General features: G+C 45.7%; 1 protein-coding gene across 1 annotated transcript in view; it reads right to left on the bottom strand.

Annotated features, from left to right (window-relative positions):
- Positions 1-223: 223 nt before the first annotated feature.
- Positions 224-26,245, bottom strand: part of GPC4 (glypican 4) — a 67,721-nt gene continuing 41,699 nt past the window's right edge. The window contains exons 3-9 of the mRNA XM_086619469.1: positions 21,915-22,306; positions 11,008-11,173; positions 5,037-5,167; positions 4,690-4,836; positions 4,157-4,293; positions 1,728-1,903; positions 224-720 (exon numbers count right to left, since the gene is read on the bottom strand). Of these exons, the coding sequence (XP_086475595.1) occupies positions 512-720; positions 1,728-1,903; positions 4,157-4,293; positions 4,690-4,836; positions 5,037-5,167; positions 11,008-11,173; positions 21,915-22,306 (1,358 nt within the window). The 3' untranslated portion in view covers positions 224-511. The remainder of the gene's footprint in view (positions 721-1,727; positions 1,904-4,156; positions 4,294-4,689; positions 4,837-5,036; positions 5,168-11,007; positions 11,174-21,914; positions 22,307-26,245) is intronic.

Below are 26,245 nucleotides of genomic sequence, written 5' to 3'. Positions count from 1 at the left end.
AACGGGAAGTTAACTACATGAAACATGTTTTCTGCTCGTTGGGCAATTATTTTCTCCCCGTAAGATAACATGATAAATAAAACCTGCTTCTGTACAGACATTTCTCATTTCAGAAACACATACTTGTTACAGGCCAAGAGAAGACCCTGGGTTTTTTTTGTTTTCGTAAGAAATACGGTAAAATAAAATAAATTTAAAAAACAACAAAAAAAGAAGTGATAAAGACACAAATGCAGAGCTAACTACAGGCTTGTATATACATTTTTGTTATCCACCTCTAACACGAACTCTTGGTGAACGGGACAGACTGGTAGTCCCTGTTCCTGTTATTCCCAGAATAGCAAGGGAGAAAAAAAATAATCAGTATCTTAAAACCAGTGGCAACATAGTAAAAACTGTACACTGTTGTCCATTAACTTAAAAAGCGAAGTCCCTAGATGGTATAAAAGTGAAAGCAGGTGCCTTCTAACTTTGATAATAAAAGTCTTTTCCCCCCCCCTATGCTGCACAATTATCTCCATTGTCTTTGCACGGCCAAGAACAAAATGCTAAGGAGCAAGGCTGCTTGTGATAAACTGCTCCTGGTAGCGGCAGAAGTGTTCACATTCTTATCGCTCTTGTTGGAGTTCCCAGTGACTTCGGTGGCATTGAACTCGAACTCTGGGGAGCACTGCTGGAGCTCGCAGCCGCTGCCGCTCTCCTCCCCGCTGCTCTCCTCACCTGCGGGAGACAAACACACGTGCTGTCCTCCCCTGCCATCTGCAGCGCGAGGCTTCGCTCGCAGAAGGCAGCGGGGAGGGGAAAAAAAGCCAGTGCGAGGATGTTTCGATGTGTATGAGATGCATTAACCAGAGGACCACGCTTACGACTTCTGCATGCTGTTCATCCCACCCATCCGTGCTGGTTGATGAGAAGCTCAACATGAGCCGGCAATGTGCACGTGCAGCCCAGAAAGCCAACCGTGTCCTGGGCTGCATCACAAGAAGCGTGGGCAGCAGGTCAAGGGAGGTGATTCTGCCCCTCTGCTCTGCTCTCGTGAGACCCCCCCTGCAGTGCTGCCTTCGGTTCTGGGGCCCCCAACATAAGAAGGACATGGAACTGTTGGAGCAGGTCCAGAGGAGGGCCACAGAGATGATCCGAGGGCTGGAGCATCTCTCCTACGAACACAGGCTGAGAGAGTTGGAGCTGTTCAGCCTTGAGAAGAGAAAGCTCTGGGGAGACCTTCTAGCAGCCTTCCAGTACTCAAAGGGGGCTTATGACAAAGACAGGGATAAACTTTCAGTAGGGTTGAAATCCACAGGACAAGGAGTAATGGTTTTAAACTAAAAAAAGGTAGATTCAGACTAGATATAGAGAAGACATTTTTTACAGTGAGGGTGATGAAATGCTGACACAGGTTGCTCAGAGAGGTTGTAGATGCCCTATTCCTGGAAACATTCAAGTTCAAGTTGGACGGGACTCTGAGCAATCTGATCTAGTTGAAGATGTCCCTGTTCACTGCAGGGGAGGTTGGACTAGCTGACCTTTAACAGTCCCTTCCAACCCAAACTGTTCTATGATTCTATGGGAACATCCCTCCTCGCACAGCCTGTCGGAGGTGCCGGTTCCCACCCTCTTTACTAACACGCTTACTCACAGCCGAAGCTTAACCAGCTACCCCACGTTAGCATGAAATCCAATTAAAAAGGGAGAAAGAAAAAGCAGAAGGCAAACAACAGCAAACATACTTATGTCAATGAAGTCGACATCATTCCCACTGTACGCGTTCTTCAGCTTGTTGGTCATCACCCGCAGAGCCATGATTTGCCGGCGAATCACCATGTCTGGCTTGGTAATATCAACTTCTACCTCCGGGTTATTCACTTGACTTGCTAAGCCGTTTCCTGTCACCGCAAAGTCGTACCTGAAAAGAAACCGTTCCTGCTGGTACTGGAGCCGCAGCTCAGCGGGGTCCCGCGCTGAAGGGTGACAGCGTGGGAACTCGCCAATGCCACCCCCATTTCCAGCCTGGGTAATATTCTGAGCCCAACGTAATCTTCCCACGTGCTAACTCTCACAAAGCCCTCCTCTGGCTTCTTACCCCACCTTCCCTCCCTGCAAACTGAGCAGTATGTGGAATTAAACACTGTTTTCATATATCCTGTGTCACAAAGGCAGGGGAAAGAGAATTTTCTCCTCAACTTGAAAAGAGAATGAAGATCTGGGGTTTACAATAATAATGGCTTACAGCAGCATAAATCAGCTCACTGCAGGCAACAGAGCAAAACAAGCTGCTGAGATGCCTTGATGCCCAGTTAGATGACACTTTCGGGAAAACAACCTTTGGGGTCATAGTGACCCCAGAGAAACCTGTATAACTGTTGGAGGCAAAAGTGTCATTCTGGCTTTGTATAATGCACCTTAACCATCAAGCTGGGATATTAAACGTGTACAGCTCACCACGCAGACATGAGATACAATTTCCCTAATAACCCCAGCAGAAGAAACATCTGATGTTGAAGATGAGGTAATGTAACCTCATCAAAGCAGAGAAGAGCCGAGCTGCTCAGCCTGAGGAGGTGTGAGTGCTCAGGTCTGAACACACATATGGCCTGTTGGTTTAAAAGAGAGGCTGAGCAACAAAACTCAACAGAACACGTCTCCTGAAACAAGTATCTGGAGTATCACCTTATAGAGCGGGGATATGACACTTCTTTCCCCTCCTCCAATTACCTGACTCGCAAGAAAAATTACTGTTTAACAGAGGAAAACATTCCTTTTCTTAGTTATGATGTCAACATCAGTATCAGGAGAAAGAGAAAAGCCTTTAGCACAATCTACTGATCCTGGAGACCAGGCAGTGACATATAAGTATAAATCTGAAAGGCCATGCTCAAACCCTGTCTTGTATATGGGAGGGTTTTTTTTACTAATTATTATTAGTTTTGTTATTATTTCTGATCAGTATTATATGTTTCAAAGAAGTCAGAGAGAAACCAAAACATGGAAGACCACTGAACTTTTAGCTTATTGCAACCACAGAGAAAACAGTAACAGCAAAAAAAAATAAATATCTTGCACAACCCGCACAGGATGCCCAGCCTCGTCCCGTCTCCTTGCCCTGTGCTGCCAAGTCTCCATCTCCCCTCCTTCCTGGTGCTGGTCCTCGCATGCACCAGGGAAATCTGCTGTGAAAAGCCCGGTGTGAGCTGCTGATAAACAAGCCCTCATGAGGGCAGAGCCATTTCTTGCTGCAGAGACTCAAACCATCACCGTGGCCAAGTGAGGCAGAGTTTCAGGCACACACAAAACAGTGCAAAATTTATGCGGTATGGCTCAGTCCTGCGCCGCAAAAATATCAAGGGCAAAAACTGCTATTACTCAGAAAAACTGCTGGAGAATCCTGGACACCTATTTATTTATTTTTTAATGCAAAATCTTGGATTTTGCTTATTTCCTCAGCAAGCAAAGAGAAAAAAAATATTTCTATTTCTAAAATAAAAGTTAAACAGTTACATAAACCATATGACAGAAAACCTTTGGCTTACTCATGTGTTGGTAATTTCTTCCTTACAAGAAAGAAAAAAAAAAAAAAAGAAAAAAAAAGTTTTGTAACTATTTTTCCATAAAAAGTGTGCATGAAAACCACAGGCCCCCTTGTGCCACTGAACCTCAGCAGCACAGAAGAGGACCTTTCACTAGCTTCCATCTCCCTGCCCTTGCTCAACAAGGAACCCAGCAACAGAAACACCAGTTTGGGGTGCTGGGGCAACAGCGCTGTCAGACAACAGGAGCATCCCCGCTCCATGGCCGTGATACAGGATTTTGCACAAGTCACCTCCCCAAACCCATGAGCAACCATTAAGAGGCTGGTTTAACTCCAAGGAGAGATGCCATATCTGGGTATCCAGACTCCGTTCCCTCCTTGAAAACAAACCACCACGTAGAGCTTGGACAACCCTTTAGCTTTGCCTTCAAGCTCTCCCATCTACAAAAAAAACCCAACACAAAACCAAAAACAACACAAAAAAAGGGGGTAACAGCAGTAGCCTGTCGTGGGGGAGCTGGGGTCACTCCTGTAGAAGAGGGTTTGGGGGTTTGGGGCTCAGGGCTGGCACACTGGGAAAGGCTGGGGAAAGAAGGAGAGAGTTAACCGGAGGCAGCAGCATCGCCAAACCTGCTCTTGGCACTCCCGTTCCAGCACTCGTTCTCATTGACAGTGCCTACAGACATCTTTTCATCGTTGCAAATGTTGCCAGGGAGAGATGACCAAAATTTTTTGGCTTGCTTCAGCTTCTCTTTCACATCAGTAACCTATTAAAGAAAAGAAAAAAAGAAACACAGGACACAATCCAGAATACCAAACACTCATTAAAAGTGAAGCTGGAAAGGTATTTTTTATCACAACAGACGTGTATAGGCCAGATCTCGAGGCTGCGTGTTTTGATGGTTGATTTACTTTTTTAATACAAAATTAAACACCGCTCCTCAAACACATATTACTCATAAGCCAAGCCTTTAAAACAGGCACTTTTCTGACACAGAAGCGTTGAGGTAATTCATGTCTAGAGCCATGGGCAGATTACACCCCTCAGAGTTTCAGACAGCCAAGGAATATTAAAAAACCCTATAAATTACAAATGGAAAATTATATGCTGCGGTGCACGGGTGCGAAGCACCTGCGCAGCACCGGCGGCACCAGGCACTCACCAGTCGGTCCAAACTGGTGCCGGCTGCTGTCGTCGGCCGCTCCTCCGGGTTGTAGGGTCTGAAACGAGCGCTGAAACCGCTTTCAGAGACGGAGCGAGCGGTCCGGCCCTGGGCAAGCGTTTTTGGCTGGCCGCACCCCTGGAAAACCTATGCAAAAGGAAAGGGTTTTCTGAAAGGAGAGGTCACAAAAGCCTCCCTTCTCCAGGCTCCAACCCAGCCCCTGCCCAAAATAATACGTCGGCTTTATGTATACTTGAAAGGGCATCAAAGAAAAAACATATTGATGAGAACAGGGACATAAAACACATGGGATAAATAAAGCCCAAGTGTCCTGTTGGCCCACTTACCTTCTGAGACACCTGCATGCTGTTCTCCTGCATGTTCATGATTGCATCTGAAATCTTCACATCAATGGGGTCCATGACTGACTCGATGTTGAAGGGACCCTCCAGCCTCTCTGCTACCAGCAGCATCGAATCTAACACAAGGAGAGAAACGAAGGCTGTTAATGGAGGAGCTTCAAGAATAACAGAAAACAAGGACAACAGATCGAGGACACAGACATTAACCTCCGCAACATGGCTTCTGACCAGCGCACGGCTCCAGGAAACATTTTGCTCCGTTCCCAGAGCCTACAACTTCACCAGGCACTTACAGGCTGCCAGCACCAAGCCACAGGCTCACATACTTCAAAAGCTACATTAAACAAGGGAGAGCCAACGCAGTCTGCCAACAGGCAGCCTGTAATCGGCTCCTCCCATCGGAACAAGCATTGCTAACACCCTCCTTTCCATGCTCATTTATTAAAGGCTGCCTTCTGTCATTTGTTTTTTGAGACCGCTTTCGAAGCCACCGGCCTCCTCATGCTGGTCCTGAACACAAGACACCAATGTGAAAGGGCCCGAGATGATCATCGCTACCATCTCTCCCTTATGGAAAGCTCCAGGCTTTCCTGTGCCCAGGGAACCCAAGGGATCGCACCTTCTGGCATTGTGCGGACAATTTGCACGAGGGAGACTGCACAAAACCAGAGTAACTAATGATATATTTGGCACAACTCTAAGCAAGTGGAGATGGAAAAGTCCCTCAGCCAACACCGGGCCACTCCTCCTGTGCCGACACGCACGTCCTCATCAAATGCATCATTAAACACAGCAGCTACTGAACATCCATTACTTCCTTTGGGAAATTATTATTGGCACTAAGGCTTTCACCCTGCATTGCGTTTCAGCCTTCTCTCTGGTTCTGCTCTAGAAAGTGCCTCCAGGTACACGGCTGGTGCTAAGCAGTCATCTCTTCTTGCCCATCACAACCCTCAGTTTCACTGCAGTCCCTCAACCCTGGAGCACCCTGTTTGCTGGTCTCCACTCCTGTGCCACTTCGTGATGTCCTGCAACAAACTCATCATTTTCCAGTTGCATTTAATTCTTCCACTTTTCCTAGCCTGTGTGACGTGGGAGGCCAGGGCACGACAGTCACTCTGGCCTCAGGGAAACCCTCTCTCGAGGAGCTCCTCCCTGCTCCCAAGGATACGCCTGTTCCCTTCCATTAAGGAGAAACGGGCATTTCACAGTCAGTCTATTAATTTCTCTTGAAAAGTGTTTCTTGTGACATTCACCCTCCTTCTAAGTGCAGAAGGCACTTTCAACAAGCAGAAAACTTCTGTGGGCTCTGGCTACCTTTTAAAGCCCTACAAAGATATTCCACGTACTGAACAATTTAGTAATAGCTCTGCCTTGGTGCCCAAGTCATATTAAACTACACTAAAAAAACCCACAAACTGATGACAAATATACAGTTAAGCTACTTGTGCATTTAAATTAACAAATAATAAATATATTAATATTAATGATCATCATCATCACCATCCAACACCAAAACCCCTACATGAACTGCAGATGCCTTCCTAGTCTGTAAATCCACTTTTTAAAGACAATTCAATATCCTAAAGATTTGCTGGGCATTAGTTAAAAGTCAGTCAGTCGATCAGCTCATCCTAAAACGTCAGCTGGGAGTCACGCAGCTCCACCACGGTGCGGGTGTTTAGGGAGTGAACCCCGGGAGGAGCTGGAGCCCCCAGGAAAACCCCTCGCTCCACCGGCACGAACCACCAGCATCAATGACAGAGCTGGTGCAAGGCATGGCTGGAATTTAGCCATCAGGGACTACAAACAAGTCTGAACCAAATGCATTTTAAAAAAAAGGAGAAAAAAAAAAGAAGGTAATAACAAATGAAACAAAGAGTCTTAGACTGTATTGTGGTGGGCTCCAATAAAGTGATGCTTCAAATCTCTGAGTAATGACTGCTAGCATGAATATACCATTGTGCCGGAGGGGAGAAAAATGCTTTTGATGTGCTACCAAATGGAGACTTTTGTAAACAAGTGGAGCACAACTTAAATGTGTTCATCATTGTCAAAGCTTTTGGGGTTTTTCACGCGCATAAGGAACATCCCGGCACAGTTTGCAGGAAGCCGCTCATTTCAAATAAAAATATTATGAATAGACAGATAATAAAACACACAAAATGCATAGGGTTTTGTTGTGGTTTTTTTTTTTTTTTTTTTAAAAAAAAAAAAGAAAAATCATTCCATTTTGCAGCTACTTAATTCTCCGAGCGGCCAGGAAAGGCCGCAGATCAATAAAGTGTTTGTGAAAGACTGAAAGGAAACATAAACCCCAATTCTTCTGGCTGTTTGGCGTCTTTGTAAACTTTGAGCCGGGCAGGCCATCCACAAGACCATGGGAATGTAGAGCGAATTGGGTCCTTTGTTAGCGGGGGTGCCATGGCGTTACATGTATCACAGCCCAGGAATGCAGCCTCTGCTTTGACTGCCGGTAGAGAAAATGCATTCGGCCTCCAGCAGAGCTGCCAAAGCTGGCAAGAAAAGATAAGGAAAGTAATAATTGCCCTTGGAGAATATATTCAACTGGAGCTCTTGAGGAGCTGGGATAGATACTGGTAAGGAGTGTTAAATGAAATAAACTTTCATTAAAAAGGAAAAAAAAAAAAAAAAAGAGAGAAAAAAAAAGAAGCGGGGCGGTGGGGGGCTCTACCTCATCCAGAGATTTGATTTTGGGGGCTTCCTGCAAATTTTTACCTCCCACCAGGAGCTGGCTGGTGTTCCCACCAGCGGTCGTGGCGAGCAGCGATTCCCTCTGGCAGCCACGTTTGACATTAATAGGGTTGGCTGAGGTTCAAGACAATGCTAGCGCGTCGAGAGGGGAGGCACGCCGCACTAAAACCAGAAATGGAGCTTCGGTGCAACTTGTCTCCCCAAAAGATTTTCCCACTATTGGGCGAGAGGAGTTGATTATAAATATCAATTATTCTGCCCCAGCTCTGGTGCAAAATAATTGATATTTATAAGCCACGGTGAGGTGACTCAGATCTGCCTCACAAAAAAAAAAAACAACCTGGCAGAGTGAAAAATGTACCCTGGCCATTTATTACAAGCACACAGCATGACAAAGACTGTCTCTCCTCCCTGTGATGGGGAGATAGAAGTGGATTTGGGGGGGGACAGGACCCAACCCACACCATATAGCGCCATCCCTTAAAGACCCTTTTCCTCCTGCATACATTTGTCCTTGCTACTGGCATTGAGACAATCCTTGGCGACAAAGCACCTCGCTCTCATGAAGGAAAGCAATTCTTTCGCATTGTGCCACCAATAATCAGAAACCCACATCTTCAGCCTCACTGTCTGACTTGAAGAACAAAAGGCAGTTTTCAGTCTTAACCCCAAGATCTGATTTAAAAGGGGAGGGAAGGAGGGGAAAAGACCTTGACCATTCATTAACAACAATCTTTTTTTTTTAAAGAGGGAAAAAAAAATTCTTTGCACACAAAGTAGTACTCCAGATATGTATATGGAGTTGGGATTCGACATCTTTGAGCAAAGTAAACCTTTGTAGGGAGGGGAGAAAAAAAAAAATCATGAAAAGGCACTGGAGATTAACACTGTTCATTCAGGAAAGCTCCAACCCCCCCAATAGCTTGTTTGAAACAAAGTATTGCCCTGTCTAATTGGTGTACAATTGTGTCAGGAATAGAGGGCAAAATAATTTAAAGATAGTTAAACGGAGAAAAGAGTACAATTCAGTCACTATTTCATACATCGCAGCTTTAAATCGTAGTCACAGAAGTAAGGAAGTATAAAGTGTTCTTGTCTCAAAAAAACAACAAACTTTACATCCTGGTTTAGAAAAACTTTACATAAGTGATTTACATATAGAGCCACTGACACGTGCATGCGTATTTTGTACGCACATGCACCCAAATTCATATATACTTGCAGAATCTGTTGCAAGCTCGCCCATTTAACTATCTTTACATTATTTGGCTAGGTTCAAAATCTGGTTTTGACACCTAATAAATCATTGCCATAACTTAGTACTGAAACCCGCGACACAAACCAGCATCGAGCTCACGCAGGTGGGTAGTTTTGGTTTTTCTTTGTGGGGTGGTTTTGGAGGGATTCTGGGGGGGTTTATTTATTTATTTAAACTTTTTAACACACACACACACACACACCCCGTATTTGTGACATATGCCCTGCCCCGAACACTAGATCTATTTAATTTAATTCGCATCACGTGGCAAATTGAGAAAGAAACCAAAATCTGGAGCGTAAGCAGCAACTGTTCAGTTATTAAACTATCTAAAGAAAGCACAGCTTAAGTTTTCAGTATCCGTACTCCACTGCAAGAATCAACCCAGAGCACAAGAACCAAGCAAATACTGCCAATAAATGTAACGAGGCTTAATACCATACTTAAGTAATGAGTGGGCAAAAAGCCCCTTGGGGAGGAAGCACTACAAGAAGAAAGCTTTGCTTCCAACCTGGAATCACATCTATTTATTTTGTCTTGTTTAATAATCTTAATTATTGTATGCAGTCCCTGATCAGTCTCGTGTGACAGGGCTCGCTGGCTTCCCCCCGAGGTTCATTTTTAGCTGCATACCACCTACAGCAATTAGCTGCTTGTGCTTTTGTCTGTTTTCTGGCATTATGCCCTTCCCTTTCATGGGATTCCTCTTTTCTACTTGGACTAGATGTTTGCAAGTCTCCTGGCTTTGAGCTATTTCAGCAACAATTGTAGCTGAAATACTTAATATTCTCATGAGAAAGACGGCTGGGAGGGATGGGGGGAGTGTCAGCCTCCCAGAGAATGACTTGGAAACCCAATTTAGTGTCACATTTAACTCCCTATATGGAATACCCAGGCAAAAAAAAGCCTTCTGAAAATAACACCCTGCACACATCCAGTTGGCACAGGCAGTGAAGTGAAAAGCCCGTGCACGAAACACGGGAAAACAAATTCTAACATTTAAATCTAGTCTGAAATGCCAATTATCAGCAATTTCCCTTTTTTTTAATCTCACAGCTTAATGAAAGGGAAAATCTTTTCTTTCTAACAGTCGTCTTTTTTTTTTTTTTTTCCACAAGTGGGATGGGAAGAGTACTGCAGCCTTGTCAGTGGTGGCAGATACTTCACATGTGCACTTCATCACACATTAACTGGAGTGAAGCCACTGCTCCCAAAGGATGCTCGTTCACAGATAAATCAAGCCTCCTGGAAAAGGAGCACAAATGAGAACATTTAACATTATCTATTGTCTGTGCCCCCAAAACAAGATGCATCACCAATTCTGCTAAGCCCTGACCCAAGGTAGAATTTAACGTTTCGGTCTAAATTTCATATATCAAATAATACCCTTTAGAAGCACAGAAGAGAAATAACAAACAGTAGGAAGAGGATGGCAAAAGCGTCACGTAAGGCCTATTGACGTTTCAAAAGGATGGTGGCCAAGCGCCAAATGAGCTGTTTAAAAACAGATTCAGACACACGTCCCATTCAATTTTTTTAAATGTAAAGTACAGGCCTACAGCTTTTCCCAAAGCTCACCCTGGCTGCCAGGCAGGCTCCCAGACTGCTGAGCAAGAAAACTGGCTTCAGGGAGGAGAGCTATATGGTGACAACAATGTGTAAGTTGAATGGAAAAAACAGCTTGCACACACGCTTGCTCCAGCAAGAAGAGACACTCCAAGCCTACAAAGCACACATGGCAGCTCCATTCTCCTAAAGCGTGCTGCAATAGAGGTCACTGGCACAACAAAAGCCTCATTTATTTAGAAATTAACATAAACTGCAAAAGGTGTGTTGTAAACAAAGATGTGGATAGAAAAGATACCCATTGCGGACACCCAAAAAACCTGCTATAGCTCAGCACAGCCACTCACAAAAGCCCTTCAGGTGGGAGACGCAGCATCAGCATATACTTATACGCAGCTTTAATCCATATTGCCTTACCAATAAAGATGTTCCACTCGGTGTCCAAGTCCCCTTGGTTGGCCAAGCAGCCTCTCATGACGTTAAAGCAGTAGTTGTAACAAGGCTTCACCGATATCAGACCTCGGCAGTGCGGGCAGTACATCATCTTCAGCAGTGCTTGCGTACCCTGCGGTGTGGGGTTCACCTTTAAAAGAGAAAAAGAGGAAAAGAGAAGAAAATTAGCCCTCGGTCACTAAAGCACAAAACCCCACACATTTACCCTCTGGCAGGTGGGAACAGAACTGTGCAGAGGAGATGTGATTGGGTCAGTCACTGCCATCCGGTCAGAGCTCCCCGCTTATGGGGTCCAGGGATGTGGGGAGCAGACGAAGGGGTCTGGCTCACTTCCTTGGGGGTACATGCCACTCCAGGGGGCATGGACACTTCCCATCTCTGCAAAACATTACCTGCACTACAACACATCTGTGTATTGTGGGATCCCTCCCTGGGCTCTGAGGACAGGTACCCCCAGGGGACACGCAGCACTCAAGTTCAGGGAAGGAGGTAAAAAGCAACCAAGCCGAAAGGTGTAACACAAGGCTGCACTACCCAAGCCCCGCTGCAATCACATGCTGAAGGAGATGATGCTGGGATTTCTTGGGAAAAAGCCGTCATGATGGGATGCAAGCCGCTATCCCCGCACCAAACCCGTCGGAACTGTGCCCTCCTCCTCCACCGCGCCACAGCTCAGCTCCTCCTGGACAATCGCCCAGCAGGGCTCTCTGGCAGAGACCGTGCTCCTTTATCTTACATTGAACTTATGCAACACAGTATTTACATGACAGATACCCAGGTTCATTTATACTCAGGAGCCACCACGCTAAATAACGCCGTTCCTCGCACCCGAAGGAGGTGGCAGCTGCAGCCCCGCAGCTGAGGACGAGCCAGGAGGACCCTTGAAGCCAACGTGCAACCGCTGGGCACGCAAGCGGAGCTATCTGCAGCAGGCACGTCACTCCCTGCACCCTCGACAGGGCTATTTTCCAAAGTGACTCATGGTCATTCATGTTTGATTCACTCTCTGGCACGGCTTCAAAACGTTCACTGAAACCACTTCCACCCAGCTGGTCTGAGGAGCATCAGCTCCAGGCACCACGTCCTAGCGTTGACCACGTAGTGGGTCCGTCTAAAGCACTGAACAGAGAAGCTCCCTCAAGAGCAAGTTTAAGTGTTAATTAGCCACACATGAAAATGGAAAACTAAGACGTGATCAGAGATATGCTGACAAAATAGAAGGAGTCTCTGGTGTTTTAAGCAATGCACTTGAGACTCCTTGTAAGGCGTTTACGGAGAGCGCTCTAAATGGGTTATGATCTAAGAACCTGCTGAAGGAGGAGACATACCCACACAGCCCCAAGGAAGAGAGAAGTCATCCAATACAAACAGCTGGAGATATGGATGGCCTCCACATCTCATCTGCTGGTGGTCTGGAAACCGATTTCATGGCAGAGAGGATGACAGGACTGAACAGAGATGAACGTACACAAGGAAAACCTGGTACCACGCATACGCTGAGGACCTTATTATTGCAAGGCCCATCTCAGCACAAGGGCTATGGAGAAACTGAACATGATCTTCTGATGCAAAAACTAGTTGGCAGCCCATGAAACTAGGGGCAACAGATTTTAACAAAAATAAACAAGAAAACAAAAAACCTTACAACATAATCAGGCTGGCTTTGCTCCTAACATCAGCAGATTATTAAACTCTCTTTTCTTAGGGAAAGAGATGACAGATAAAAATCCATTGTGTTTCTGACAACTTCAGAAAGACGACCGTTTCTCTTCAGTAGGGAAGAAAACTGGTTAGAAAAACAGAAGGACAATTTTCTGCAGTTGATGGAGCTCAGTGTTGGATTTTGGCTGGCCAGCAATGTTCACTCAGACATTGCTTTACCCCTCTTTTGTCATCTTTACCCCCCTTTTGTCTGCAAGGAGCCTGTTTGGCTGAGCAAAAGGAGACCTGATGAAGAAAGCTGTTTGCGGTGGTGGGAGAATCTGATTCAGATGCTTCAGAGCATATACATATATACGTGTGTGTGTATATTTGGAAGGCGCAGCGGGAGCAGGAGCCCCAGCAGAAAGCTCCCTATCGGGGCAGCCTGGCTTTAAAGCAGAGCTAGTTCAAACACTGGGAAAAACTCAAGCAACAGAAACCAGCTAAATCAGATGATTTATAGTAGGAAAACTGAAAACAGACAAATGTAAAGGTATCATCTGCCATCCAGATGGTGCAGTCCTTGCGTAACAAAAAAGTTGCGGGGGGGAAGCGGGAACTAAACATCATCTCACACCGAGACAGAGCTCTGAAGGATGTCCCAGTTTAGCAGCTTAGTTGTTTCTATGATGAAAAAAAAATCTCTTCCCGTGACACTTGGTGGTAGGTGCCAAGACCTCCACACTTAGTCCTGAGGCTTATCAGCAGATCCTGGCTGTCCTAGCACTGCTGGTCCTCTTCAGGAAGAAAATTAGGAAAAAGTTGATAGCACCAGCCAGGTGCTAGAGCAGTTTGAAATGGGGTGAGGAGCAGAAGACTTCCCCAACGCTATGGAAAGGGGAAAGCTGCAGCTTTATGAACAGGAGTGCACGGCAGTACGTTGCAAAAAAATCACCCGCAAAGCAGTGACCCAGGAGGCACCCTCCCATCTTCAGTTCCCAGCTCACTCTGCGCGGCTGCAATCCTACAGCATCCACCCTGCTTTGATATTTCATAGGGGGTGATCTTTATGAATCCCAGCAGATGCAGGGGAAACTGAAGCCACTTTCCCGCGTTCCACAGGAGACGACATGGGACGGTCCCTTGCATTAGGTCCTTTGAACAAAGACCCAGAGTGATTTTAAAAGCAAACGGGGTTTTCCTCCCTCCCCTACGTAGATTTGCGGCTCTGAGCCCTACACAGAGCTGAGCAAACGGGGCGATGAAAAGACAAGCGCCAGCCTGCCCTGACTGCTGAACCAAGCCCTAACTAGGGATGGACATAACCCACGGGGAAGCTGCTAGTTTGCAATACAGTTGCAAGTGAAGAGGAAGACAAAGAGGACATTCATCAGTCCAGATCTGGCATTTTATGGTGTCAGAAAGCAACAGGAAGGCACAAGCAGAGATCAGCCCTAAGAGAGAGTTTCAGGGAAGATTACGGGCACTTACACCTCGTTACAACAGTGATAAATGCTTAACTGCTGCATATCACTGCAACGAGAACCTCAACCCCTGGCAAGGGGCCCGTACCCAGTCCAGACCAATTCTGGATGTGTCAGTGGGCTGTGCCATATGTTGCCCTGGCAATTCTTCACAAGCTTTTAATGTTCGCTCTGCCATGCCAGGTGCAAGCTCTTAAAACACCATTGTATGTAACAGTAAACCCAGATATGCTTTGTTCTGGGGTCATGTTTATCTTGGAAAGCAACTCAAGTTCATTCAAACTCTACTCTAGAATGACCCTCAAAACCAAATAATCTCCTTTCTAATAAACCAGAGTCCCAAAGAAAGCTTTATTTGCTGAAGAGGATTTACTCTCATAGATTTGAGCTCAGGTAGTAGTATGCCCTAGTGCACGTACCCTGTTAAAGCTTATAGTAGAAGTAAATACACTCCAACCCCTTCCTTTTATCTTGTGAAATTTATTTCCTTTCTGTGGTGTTCCACGCCACCGCAGCAATCCATCACCCTGCGGTTTCATCATGTAAATTACAATTTGTCCATGTCTATATGCTTTGTCAAACGTGAAGATTAAAAGCTGCTAACAGATGTGTTTTGGCACCAATGTTCACGTTCATATCGAACTTGCTCCTTAAAAATACAGATTTGCACACAATCCACAAAAATTAAGTGAAAAGCAAACAATCTTTGGCTTAATCCAAATGTTTCTTATATTTGTTGAGGTACCCCCAACTTACATTGACTGGTGAAGGTACAACCATATTCTTGAAAAAACGTTGTGCTCCTGGTAAAATAAAATCTGACTTTTGTTGGAACCTTGTCATATCCATCCCATTTCAGAGTCTCACTTAAGGGAAACAGTTTGCCTTTTCCAACTCATTTGCAATCGCATCTGGACGCATACATCTGGTAGAAACTTCACCACTAAAGCATACACCCTACCAAGTGAAATGCCTTGTTCACAAAGCCACCAAAACTCAAGAAAAGCCAATCTGTGCCAGCATATAAAGTTTAGAGAAGCAATCGGTTTCTCTTTCCCCTTCTTCCCAAGGCAATGAACACTGAGGAAGGATGACAGAGCTCCAACCATGGATGGTCCTGCGGGGAGCTCCCACCAGCTGCCAGACAGCCAGAGTCACATTTTATTCTCTCACTCTACCCTCAAGTTAACCTTAAGAACGTTAATAACAACATTTAAAATCCTGTCAGCTTGAATAACTATTTATAACAACACTGATAACTCAGGCTTTCTTATTTTCCAAGCTTGCACAACAGCAGCGTTGCCATGCCAGCAGCACAGCCACCAGAAAATATAAAATCCAACAATTTGAAATTAATGCAGTGAAATTACTTTTGATTTATACTGTGTTGGTTTGGGTTTGTTTTTTAAAACAAACAAACAAACAAAACCCCAACCAAACAACACCAAAAAAACCCCCACCTAATTAGGGCAATGCTGGATAAGGAATACTTAAGAATTAGCTTCTCAGTGACACAGAAAGATGATTTCATGACTTCAACAACTAACTCCAAAGCTGACCAAAGGACTGTGGGACACTCCAGGTGAGCAGCCAATTTAGGATAGTGAAGCGTCACCAATTTTTGGGACCAACACAACCTTACTTGCATCATTTTTTCCTTCCCTCAGTGTTGTGCAAGAGCATCATCTTGGCACACGCCGGTCCAGACATTCCGCTCACTGTGAAGCAGAAGATCACTCCGGCGGTTCTTGGTTTGCTTCCCCACCCCAAGTATTCCAATGAAAGTGTTTTGAAATGAACTATGTATTTAACCAATTTTGCTGGCCCAGTGCTAGCACATGAATAATTTAGAAAGCATCTGGTTCAACCACAGTTTTGGGCCTTTGAGGTCTCTCGCACAAGGGAGTGCATTTAGGAGCAATACTAGGGAACTGCACAGCTCTGTTTCTTGTTGGTATTCCCTACCCATGGCAATGTCTGCTGCAGTTCTATCCTGTGCAAGGAAAAGTTCAAGAGTATATTTATGCTCGATTCCCTACTTACAGCTTGCTTTCCATGTCCCCCAGATGTGACATTGTCAGATAGGAACAGCAGAGCTCCAGAGAACCACACCGCCGGTCACTCAATTCGCTCAGTCTTAATATTAACGTGTCAAAAAGGGAACACCGTGAGCTTGTCTTCCTCACCGGCACCTCCAGCCCATGCTGGGCAGAGGGGACCTCAGGGTGCTGAGCGGATGCCTCTTCCACCCAATGCTTACAGAACACCTTTCAAACAGAGCTTGTTCTCCAAAGCACCTGACTCTCCCCAACCCAGAGACACAGCAGATAATTAGGAGCGTTCTGCTTGCTTTAAGGAGTAGAACAGCAAGAACATTTATCTTGGCAGCTTCACTCAAAAACTTCCTTAGTTACCCCTCACATTGTTTTCAAAATTAGCAGCAGAACCACAGCGTGGGGGCAGGCAAAGAAAGAAAAAAAAAACACAAAACAAAACAACAAATCAGTGGACTGAAACGCTCCTGCATGTTGCCATCAGCTCCAAATCCACGGCCGCATCCACACGTGCTCCCAGCACGTTAAATCCGCGATGATTGCTGCTTGAGCACGCTTTGAAGGCTATGCCTAACACAGACCCTCAGATGGCTGAAGCTGAGGCAGATGCAGCCACATTCTTGGCAGGTCTTCTCAGGGTCATCTTTGATGTGGAGAAGTGCTCGGTATTGTTTTCTGCATTGATGTTTGCCCTTGGCACGTGGAAGGCAACGTCCTTGCGCACAACGGCCCTTCAGTCCAGATTGCAACTCTGCTTCTCCAGAGGCCCCTCTGCAACACTAAAAGGGCTCCTCGGCTCTTCTGGCTGGTTCTCGGTCGCCTGTGAAGCAGCAGCATCTGCCCCTCAGCCCCTCGGAAGGTGTGCAGGGAACATGTTTCATTTCTGTCACTTCCCTGGCAGGGTTTGCTCTTGCCCCAAGGCTGCCCAGCTTCGTTGGATAGAAGAACACAAACTTCTTCCTGAAGAAGAAGTGAGGTCACAGTCCCCTTAAGTCAAAACAAGGGCAAAGACCGCACAAAGGGAGATTGAATCTTTCCTCCCTGACTAAACTTTTAGATCCTCAAACACTAATTACGAGGGGCACGACATTTACTGAAACAGGAGCTCAGTGCCCTAATATTTCAGATGACACAGGCCTTAATTCTTATTCATTCGGTGTTTTATTATTTTCATCACTGCTTCTCCTAAGCTAATGTCTGGTCCACGTTCTGCATCCATCCTGAAAAGGGCAGGAGCCACGGCCCAGGAGATGCAGCTCACACAGGCCAGTGGCAGGTTGGTTCACACAGGCTCAGCGCTTCACCTTGAGCTCCATGGATGCCTCGTTAGAGATGAGGCAGCTCACAGCAAAGCGGCTTAAAAACCCACTGGGCTCTCGCTCCAGCTTTGGAGCAGCTGTGGGAAGGCAACCACCTGCCCTCTCCGCAACTCTCTCCCATAAATGGTTTGAAGAAAATTCCCTCCTTAGCTGCTATCATCACACTTCATTAGGGAAGAAATGCCAACACTAAATAAGCTGAACCTCCTCCACCCACCGCAAACATCTCCAGTAGCTTCCTCTCGGCTGTTAATATCTCTTGAGGACAGCAAATGAGGAGGCAGATGTATTCCTCATACGAAGCTGTGCATTATTTCATAAAGCTCATATCTGTGTTGCCAAATTAAACATCATTTCTTGTATACGACTGAAGCTGCTGCCTGTCCTGGACAAAACAGACAGGGTTCCCAAGGATGGGATGGAAGCCCCTTTCCAGCAGCCCAGCTGCTTTGGTGGCAACTGCATCTCATATGGCACACAAATCCTTGTCGGGAAGGCGATTCAGGAGCTTCCAGAGCTTCTGGCAGTTCCTCAAATGATTCGACACAAAGGCAAGAGGGAAAAGTGGCAAAAAAACCCCAAACTAAAAACAATTAATCAGCATAAATCTCTTGAGGGGCTGCAGATAACTGTCACCATCCCTGCAACTGCAGCAATGCCCCATCCCTAGAAGTGTTCAAGGCCAGGTTGGATGAGGCTTTGAGCAACCTGGTGTAGTGGAGGGTGTCCCTGCCCATGGCAGGGGGGTTGGAACTAGATGATCTTTGAGGTCCCTTCCAACCCAAACCGTTCTATGATTCTATGAACGTCCCATCCACACGTCCCTGCCTGCAGCTCTGCAGAGAGGCAGCAACGCCAATGTAGGGATTTTATGTCACATGGCTGCACGCTTCGTCCTTCAGGCGTCTGGGCTGCTGACGTCCAGCCAGAGCTCCCCTCCCAGCCCTTGGGTCAAGCAGGCTCCTCCTGACCCTACAAAAATCAGGGGTCTCAGTCTTTCACTTCACCACCTTCTTCCCCCACAACAGGGACCTCCATCCCATACCTATAGTTGACCTGTACTCAACAAGCCCCTGGGCACTTTGCCCTCAAAGGTGTCATGACCCTGGCCCCGGCTGCTGGTTTAATCGCATGTAACTAATTAAGGGCGCACCTCTGCAGCTTGAGAATTCCCTAGTTGTAGATTCTCGCCCTTTTTCGGTCACTCTGGGCTCTGGCTTGTATGTGCTTCTTTTTTCTACTCCTGGCTGGGGCAGGAAATGTCACTGCTGGCAGCAATTTAATGCGGCTGATTTCAGCGCTTGTCGAGGGCGAAGTAGCACGCGAGCGATTAGGGGATGGGCAGATTTCCGTCTCCAGAAGGCAAGGGCCGGAAGGTCAGAGGAAAGCGCCGGAGGCCCCCAGCATCTCAGAGCCCACCTCAGATGCAGGACACATCTCTAGCAGGCAGAAACAGGGTTTTCTTCTTAGAGCTGCTGTTCAGGAAACATCTGGAGAATTTTGTACTTTCGGGGTCCAAAGGAGGGAATTTAAGGGGGTTAGACTTGAGTATCAAAACAGTGGGGTTTAGACACAGTTTCAGAAAAGTCTGTGCTTTCTCTCTGTTGCGTGTTTGGGCAGCAGCACGCAACTTCTGATCCATCCAGGACTGAATTCAAAGTTACTTTCCAGCATTCTGGCTCAGAAATCAACCTTACTTGCAGCTTTTTCAATATTCCCTCTTCTTTTTCCCATTTACTCCCACAACTCATGCAAGAACAATACCTTTCTAAATGCATCTCCCTAGTGAAGATGTAAAATACATAGGATCATTAAAGAGCCATCAAGGCTGTTCTACTGTAAAGTGCTCTTTACTCTCCTGATAGCACCCCAGGAAAGTAAAAAGCAGCTGGGTCTTGCAGTAGTTTGTATTTCTCCTCCTGAGGATTTTCAATTAAGCTTGTTACCAAACGCATTAAAAGTAAAACTAATTTGCATTACTTTGGACATTTTTTCATAAAGAAGAATAGAAGATTTATCCCTCAAGTTAATCCCTGGTATAAGCAGTCATCCCACTAGAACTCCTGAGTAAAAATAATAAGGAAGCAAAGTCAATAGAGTCATTATATAGAGCTCAGCAAAGCCAGGCTAATCTATCTGTAATGTGGGAAGCCCCAAAACACAACCGCAAAGCAGCAGGCATAAAACCATCAGCTTTTAAACTCGCGTAGAGAATTTCCCATTGTGTCTTGCAGAAACGTGATGTTAGTTTTCCACTGAACGAGATTAAAACACTGTAGAAAAGATTATTATTATTTAGCTACACCTAAAGCTTAGGTATTCAGCAGCAGGGACCTTTGCTACAACTTCAAAAAGTCAATCTGTTACAGGATTTCCAGTGCAACTTGTGAAAGCGAAGCGGGAAGTGCGGTAACTGTGATCACCCACGGCACGTGAGCTATTTTTGCAGCTGAGTGGGTCTCTGGGTAACCTTCCACACTTGAGCAATTAATTCTAGAGTTGAAGGCAACTCTACACTCGAGGATCTTCAAAAGCGAAAGAGAAATCAAGACGCCACCTCGGGTTCACGACTTTGATTCATAACAGATGCGGGGACTGTAGCCCTCGTGGTCCCATGTCAAGTCTGGAGACGTTTTGATGAATTCTGAGCAGATGGAGCATAAACACGATCCCTCATCCATGCACGTTTACTGCCTATCAAGTGATTGCACATTCCTGAAAACCGTACTGGGGCTTAGCGGACGGACCTCCCACCCAAATACTTCAGCTGCACCCTCCAGCAGCAAAAACCCTTTTTCCCTTTCTTTCTGACCATAGTATCTACCACAGCCAGAAACAAGAGTCACCAAATTTGAAACCCCAACCAGGAGGTCAGCAGGCTTGGCCAGTGACCTGACATGGAGACACAACGCTTAGCCTCATCCAGCACCAGCCTTCCCTCCCACATCTCCTTCCCACCACAGGACAGTGTCCCCGAAGCTGGCGGATTCTGTGGTCTCCTAAGAGGGAGTCCACATGCCACCCATGGAGCTCCACAACACCCATCCTCAACCAGCAGCATGCAGACATGTCTAACACACGAGTCATCACTATTAAATGGGGAGTCGAGGTGTCCAAGGACCTAAACCTGCCACCGCTAACCTACAACTCGCTCCTGGAGCCTGGATGCACTATTATGGCAGCTCTTTCCTTGCTAATACTCCCTGTCCTTTCGCACCAGCGCAGGCTTATTGCAGGCTGTTCTTCTCACTTCTCTGAAATAAAAATTAACATGGAAACAGATTTTTTTTTCTTTCCAGAGAGACAGTATTTTAATATTCTCCCTGTAAGTCAAAACAATTTGAATGATTATCCCACTAAACAATGCTGCTTGTGCTGCCTCAAAAATTGCCTTCTGCTCCTAAGAGTAACTGAACAGCTATTCTTTTCTGGTTTACTTTTTTTTTTTTTCCCTTTCCTGGCATTTAGGGTGATTCAAACTACTGCCTGCCCTTTCAGCCTGGCGTTTTATTACTCCGTAGCCAGGTAGAGAAAAAGTAAACCTCTTTCTGCCCAACTAAATGATTATATTAAATCTTCTATAGCCCACAGGAAATGAGCTGAGTTTGTTAAAAGGAAATCACTAATATTTGTTATCTTACACAGTCACTTTAAGGGGATTATTGACTACACCTGCACCCTATACCATGCAACTCAGACTAAAATTAAAGACAAATCTCATGTTAAAAAAAAAAAAAGTCACTCTACTTAAACCATTCTGAAGTGGTTTATAAGAAGAGGGAGGCAAACATTTAAGTGACCAACACATCACATCTGCCCAAAAAAGTGACTTCACCATAAAAGTCCGAGGTCTAATTCATGCTGTGTGTGTGGCACCAACTACAACTGGGTCCTGCCCTGTGCCTATGGCTCTGGCTTACTGTTATCATAAAAGTACTGTTTGCTCATGCCAACAGCCTCTGCCTGTGCCTGGGAGCAAGGAGTAAATCATCAGCTGCACCATAATAGATGTCCATATCACCCATGACTCGCTGTAATTTGAAGGCAATATTAAGGAGATACAGCCATTACACAAGCAAACACGGTTATTTCCACCGCAGAAGGCATTTAATTTCCTGTTCATTGCTGCTCCCTAGACAAGGGGACAGCATCAACCCAGGGAACATCCGTGCTGCTGGGCTGCAGCACTGGATATTGGTGTCTCCAGAACGTGACTCCACTCATGCAACGGCACAGCCTACATAGAAGGAATTTGGTCCCACCTGTACTCAACTACCACCAATGCCTTTAGGTACCTAAGTCAGAACAACAGCGAAAGATGCTACCCATCACAGGTCCACAGGACATGGGAATAACCATGAGACTGAGCTCACCGCAGACACTTTGCTCACGACGTCCCTTGCAACAGCGAGGCCCTGCGCAAAGGTGCGGGCGGCCACGAAGGCTCGTGTCACTTGTAGCTTGAGCTTCCTGGGCACGTCCCCGAAGGGCTTCAGCTGCTCCGTGTACTTGCTGACGCACTCGAGGTATTCGTCCGTGAAGTGGTACTGGGGGTTGACCAGCCGGAACATGCGCTCCAGTAAGCGTGCCCAGAACTCATTGAGCATCTCCTCCAGGTTGACGTTGCCGCCTACGTAGTACCGCTTCAGCTCCACGAAGAGGTCCTTGAACAGCTCCGAGTTCTGCATGTACAAACGGCCGTATGTCCGCACGAACATGTCGTTCAGCGACTTCTCGGCGTTTTCAAGAAGTTCTTTGAAGAACTCTAGAAAACAAGAAAAGATACGGTTAACATCGGCATTGGGTTGTGTGTTCATACACTTCTACAACCACTGCCATTGTTTAACTGGAAAATTCAGCACAATGAGATTGTCACCCAAATTAAAAGGAAGGTTAAAGGACTCCCTAAAAATTTTTCTGTACCTCAAAATTTGTTGATTACTCTTCATAAACCAACCCCACCACACCTCCAGACTGGAAGACTTGCATGGGTGAAATCTCTTTTTATGCAAATCTGAGTACCGTGACAAAAGTCAGCAACATGAAAAGAAAGAAAAAAAAGCCAGTTTCTTATGTTACTATTCAACCACCTGAAAAGAAATGATTTGGAAGCACAAGACTATCGGAAAGCAAAAAGAAAAAAAGGTGGGGTTTTTTTGTTAAGCAGATGTTTTGCACAAATGAGTCTTTCTTTTCAGTTCTTGTGAATTAATTTTCTGAAATGATCACAATTCAGCTTCAAAAATGAACAAATTTTAATACATTTTAAAAACAAACCTAAAAATCTACCTGCGGGTTCTTTTTCTTGTCTTGCAAGTTTGTCAGCTCTCAGGGCAGGGTCTGTCTCTAATTATCTAATTGCTCCTGGTTGCAGACGGAGCTTCAGATGTTTGTGGCAGTACAAAAAAAACCCACAATTAAGACAATTTGTTGAAAATCTGAGAGCTAAACACTTGGCACAAGAACGACAAGAAATTTTTCAGATGACAAAGGACAGTAGAGGCCCTTGGGTTTCATCACTTTCTAAAAGCAAATCCTCACTTCAGTTCACCCTCTGAGAGCACCAGACAGCCCGGTGCCGCAGAGCGGCTGCTGCTGAAATGCCGTCACCGCATCCTGGCAGTGCCATATACGTCTCTGACGCCAATAATGAGCTGGCCTGACGATGTCTGGCACGTCAGAAGCATCTGCCAGGTCAGTTTAAAGAACATCCCCCACCAAGCCAATACTGCCAAAGCCTTGGAACGTGGGCCCAAGCAAAGAACGCCCTACTGCAAAGCCTTTGCCTTGGAGATTTGATGTAGATGAGTTAAATTAAAACAAAAAAATAGAGGAGGGGTCCATTCAGTCAACTGCATTTGGGCCATTTTGGAACAAAACTCCACACTACGTGGCCTTGGACAGAAGCTAAGGAGAATGAGGGTAAGTGCCAGCGGGACAAATCATCACGTGCTGGCCGTGCTTGTGCCGGGCTGTCACCCATTTGCTCCGACACCAAGGGGGACAACTGGCACCCCGGGGCGTGGGTGCAGCCTCTCCACCGCCACGCACGGCACGGGTGAGAAAGCGTATTATTTCATGCATGCCACCAGCAATCGGGGATTCTGACCTCGGCTTTCCTGTGACTCATATTCAATAAATATTTTTTAATAAAACATGCCTCTGTGGCTTTTTTTAATCCTCAAAGGAGTAGTGTTTAGAGCCAGAAGTTGTTAGAAGGAGAAGGGGGGGGAATATTTTGGCCCAGTGTGAATTTAATCCTTGTTAAAACGTATTACAAGTATGCTGAAGTTCAGATTTTCGTCTTCAAAGTGCTCCAGTACAAACAAAGCCTAACACAGAAAACATTTTCTGGGAAAACTGAAACATTCTTCAAGTTCCTGATGAACAAAGTCATGGGGCTTGGGGCCTGACATGGCTGTATATAATGCAGCCTCTTAGGAGCACAAGAGAAATGATCCAGGGAAGAAGAGATTGATTTCAAACACCCGACACGTCCTCTGTCCAATATCAGCAGGAACCTCCACTTTCGTTCCCATGACTGGCATTTCCTCTCCAGGAAGATTTTTTTCTGCTGAGTTTATACTATAGAGATTAGCTTGGTGTATATTAATTTCTAATTCACTTAATCATTTTGAAGGCCCACTTCCTTCCTTTGCTCAGACCTTTTAGTATCACCAAATAAGTTGTTTATTTAAATACTTTTTATTTTTTTCATGCCAGGCACAAGAGCTGGCAGATGCATCAGTAAACTCTTCAAATGAAAAGAATTAGATTTTGAAATGATGTTGATGGGAAATCTATTAAAAACTTCCAACTACCAATCTAAAGGAACTCAAAGCAATATTTTAAGCCAGGAAAGTCATCTCGAGTAATACATCCATATTACCATAACCAATTTACTCTCCTGCCTCAACTCATTTTATTGGTTACACTCCAAAGTGGAAGTTGAATAAACCATATCCAGGCTTTAGATCACTTCATCTCTTAGCAATTTTTTATGTGGGCTAGAACCAGGTAAGTTCATTAATTACCTTGAAAAAAAAAAAAAGGCAACCTAATGAGCAGCAAATACCTGTGCACCTGCAGTCTTCCAGCCAGCAGCTTTTCCTTGCCCAAAAGGAAGGCAAATAAAAGAAATTAAAACTTCCCACCAAAACCAGCCACTTCTAAAACCCCACCATGACACTGCTGAAGGAGGCACCACGCACACACAAAGCCGTCGTCTCCGGCCTGAGCTCCAGCCAGTGTCTTCTCAAGCAGAGATACCCATGCTCAAGTGCTACTTTCCAAATAAGAAGGGAGAGGAAGACAGCAGAGGCCATGTGTCCTCAGCACAGAGTCAGCACCCACCCTCCCGCCCCGCGAAGCTTCCCTGCCAGCACGGGCCTGCATCCCCGAACCGCGTCGAATGGGATGCCCTAGTGACCAGTGCTGGTAGCTTGGTCCATGGGTGGCCTCGCTGGCACCTCGAGGCTCCTGAGGTAAAGGCAAGGTTGAGAAGGTGGGAAGAGGAGATACTGAGCATGACACCAGGGACAAGGGACCACCCCAGGCCAGCAAGCGAGGATGGACCCAGTGGCAGGACACACATGGCAACTAGCTGACATCTTCCTTCATGCAATGCACAGCTGTTGCATTAGCACCCTTAACTTGGTCAGCAGCAGCAATTAAATTCTATATATATATACACACACATATATATATTTTATATGTGTGCATGTGTGTATATATATATGCATGTGTGTATATATGTGTGTATGCATGTGTGTATGTATGTTATATATACTTATATATAATGATTTACTCTAACTGTGGGCATACTGCAAATCTGCATCCTCAGTTTGTCTCCCCTTCCAGAAATCAGCTTGGGCACAGCAAGGAACATTAAGCTTTTCTTGTGCAAACCATGGGCATAGATAGACATCTGCAACGAAGAGAATAAAGCCCAAAAATGCTTTTTATGACTTAAACGCTAATCTGACTAGTAACTCCCCTACATCTAATTAGATATTAATTCTCCTGTTCACAGAGACAAGCTGATTAGCAAACACCAACATAACCCAGCATTAACCTTGCCACCGCAAGAAGAAAAATGGCAGGTTCCTCTCTTACGTCTTGACTGTTTGCTGGGTAAAATAAATGACCACCTTTCATTTGTATTAGAAGTTGACTTGTTCTCAAACAAAGCAAACACACAAAGGCCTCGGTTGCTTATTTTACAGCACTGTAAAAGCACGTTTTACAGCTGTGTTGCAAGCAATCTGTACTCATTAAATTATCACTCTGACAGGCTTCCTGTGAAAAGCTGTCAAATGCAAACAATTTTTCACAGACGACAAATCATACTTCACCGGTGCTCTCCGAGACGCTGCTATCCGGAGGGATGGCAGGCTTGCTTTTTCCTCTCAGTTATCTTGTTTAAACTCCCAGAACAAGGGCTGGCCTCTCTGTGGACAAACAGGCAAAAAGCACACACAACGCCGGGATCACAAACCGACCTGCAGGAGCAGCATGTGGCTTAAAGGTTTCCCTGTTTCTCCTAGCTCAGAGTAGAGCGTGGAGAGATGTCTGAGTTACACGGAGAACATCACCGCTTGGCCAGGTTTGATCTTTGCAGGCACAGGTCCTCACCCGGGGAGGGCTGGCGCTGCCAAAGGATGGAGCAGCAGACAAGGCGCTGGGCTAACATGGCTCAGCCAGC

This window comes from Tauraco erythrolophus, chromosome 13 (genome assembly GCF_009769465.1).
Source record: "Tauraco erythrolophus isolate bTauEry1 chromosome 13, bTauEry1.pri, whole genome shotgun sequence".
NCBI classification, from domain to species: Eukaryota; Metazoa; Chordata; class Aves; order Musophagiformes; family Musophagidae; genus Tauraco; species Tauraco erythrolophus.
The sequence above is the reverse complement of the archived record's forward strand: the minus strand, read 5'-3'. Positions and strand labels throughout refer to the sequence as shown.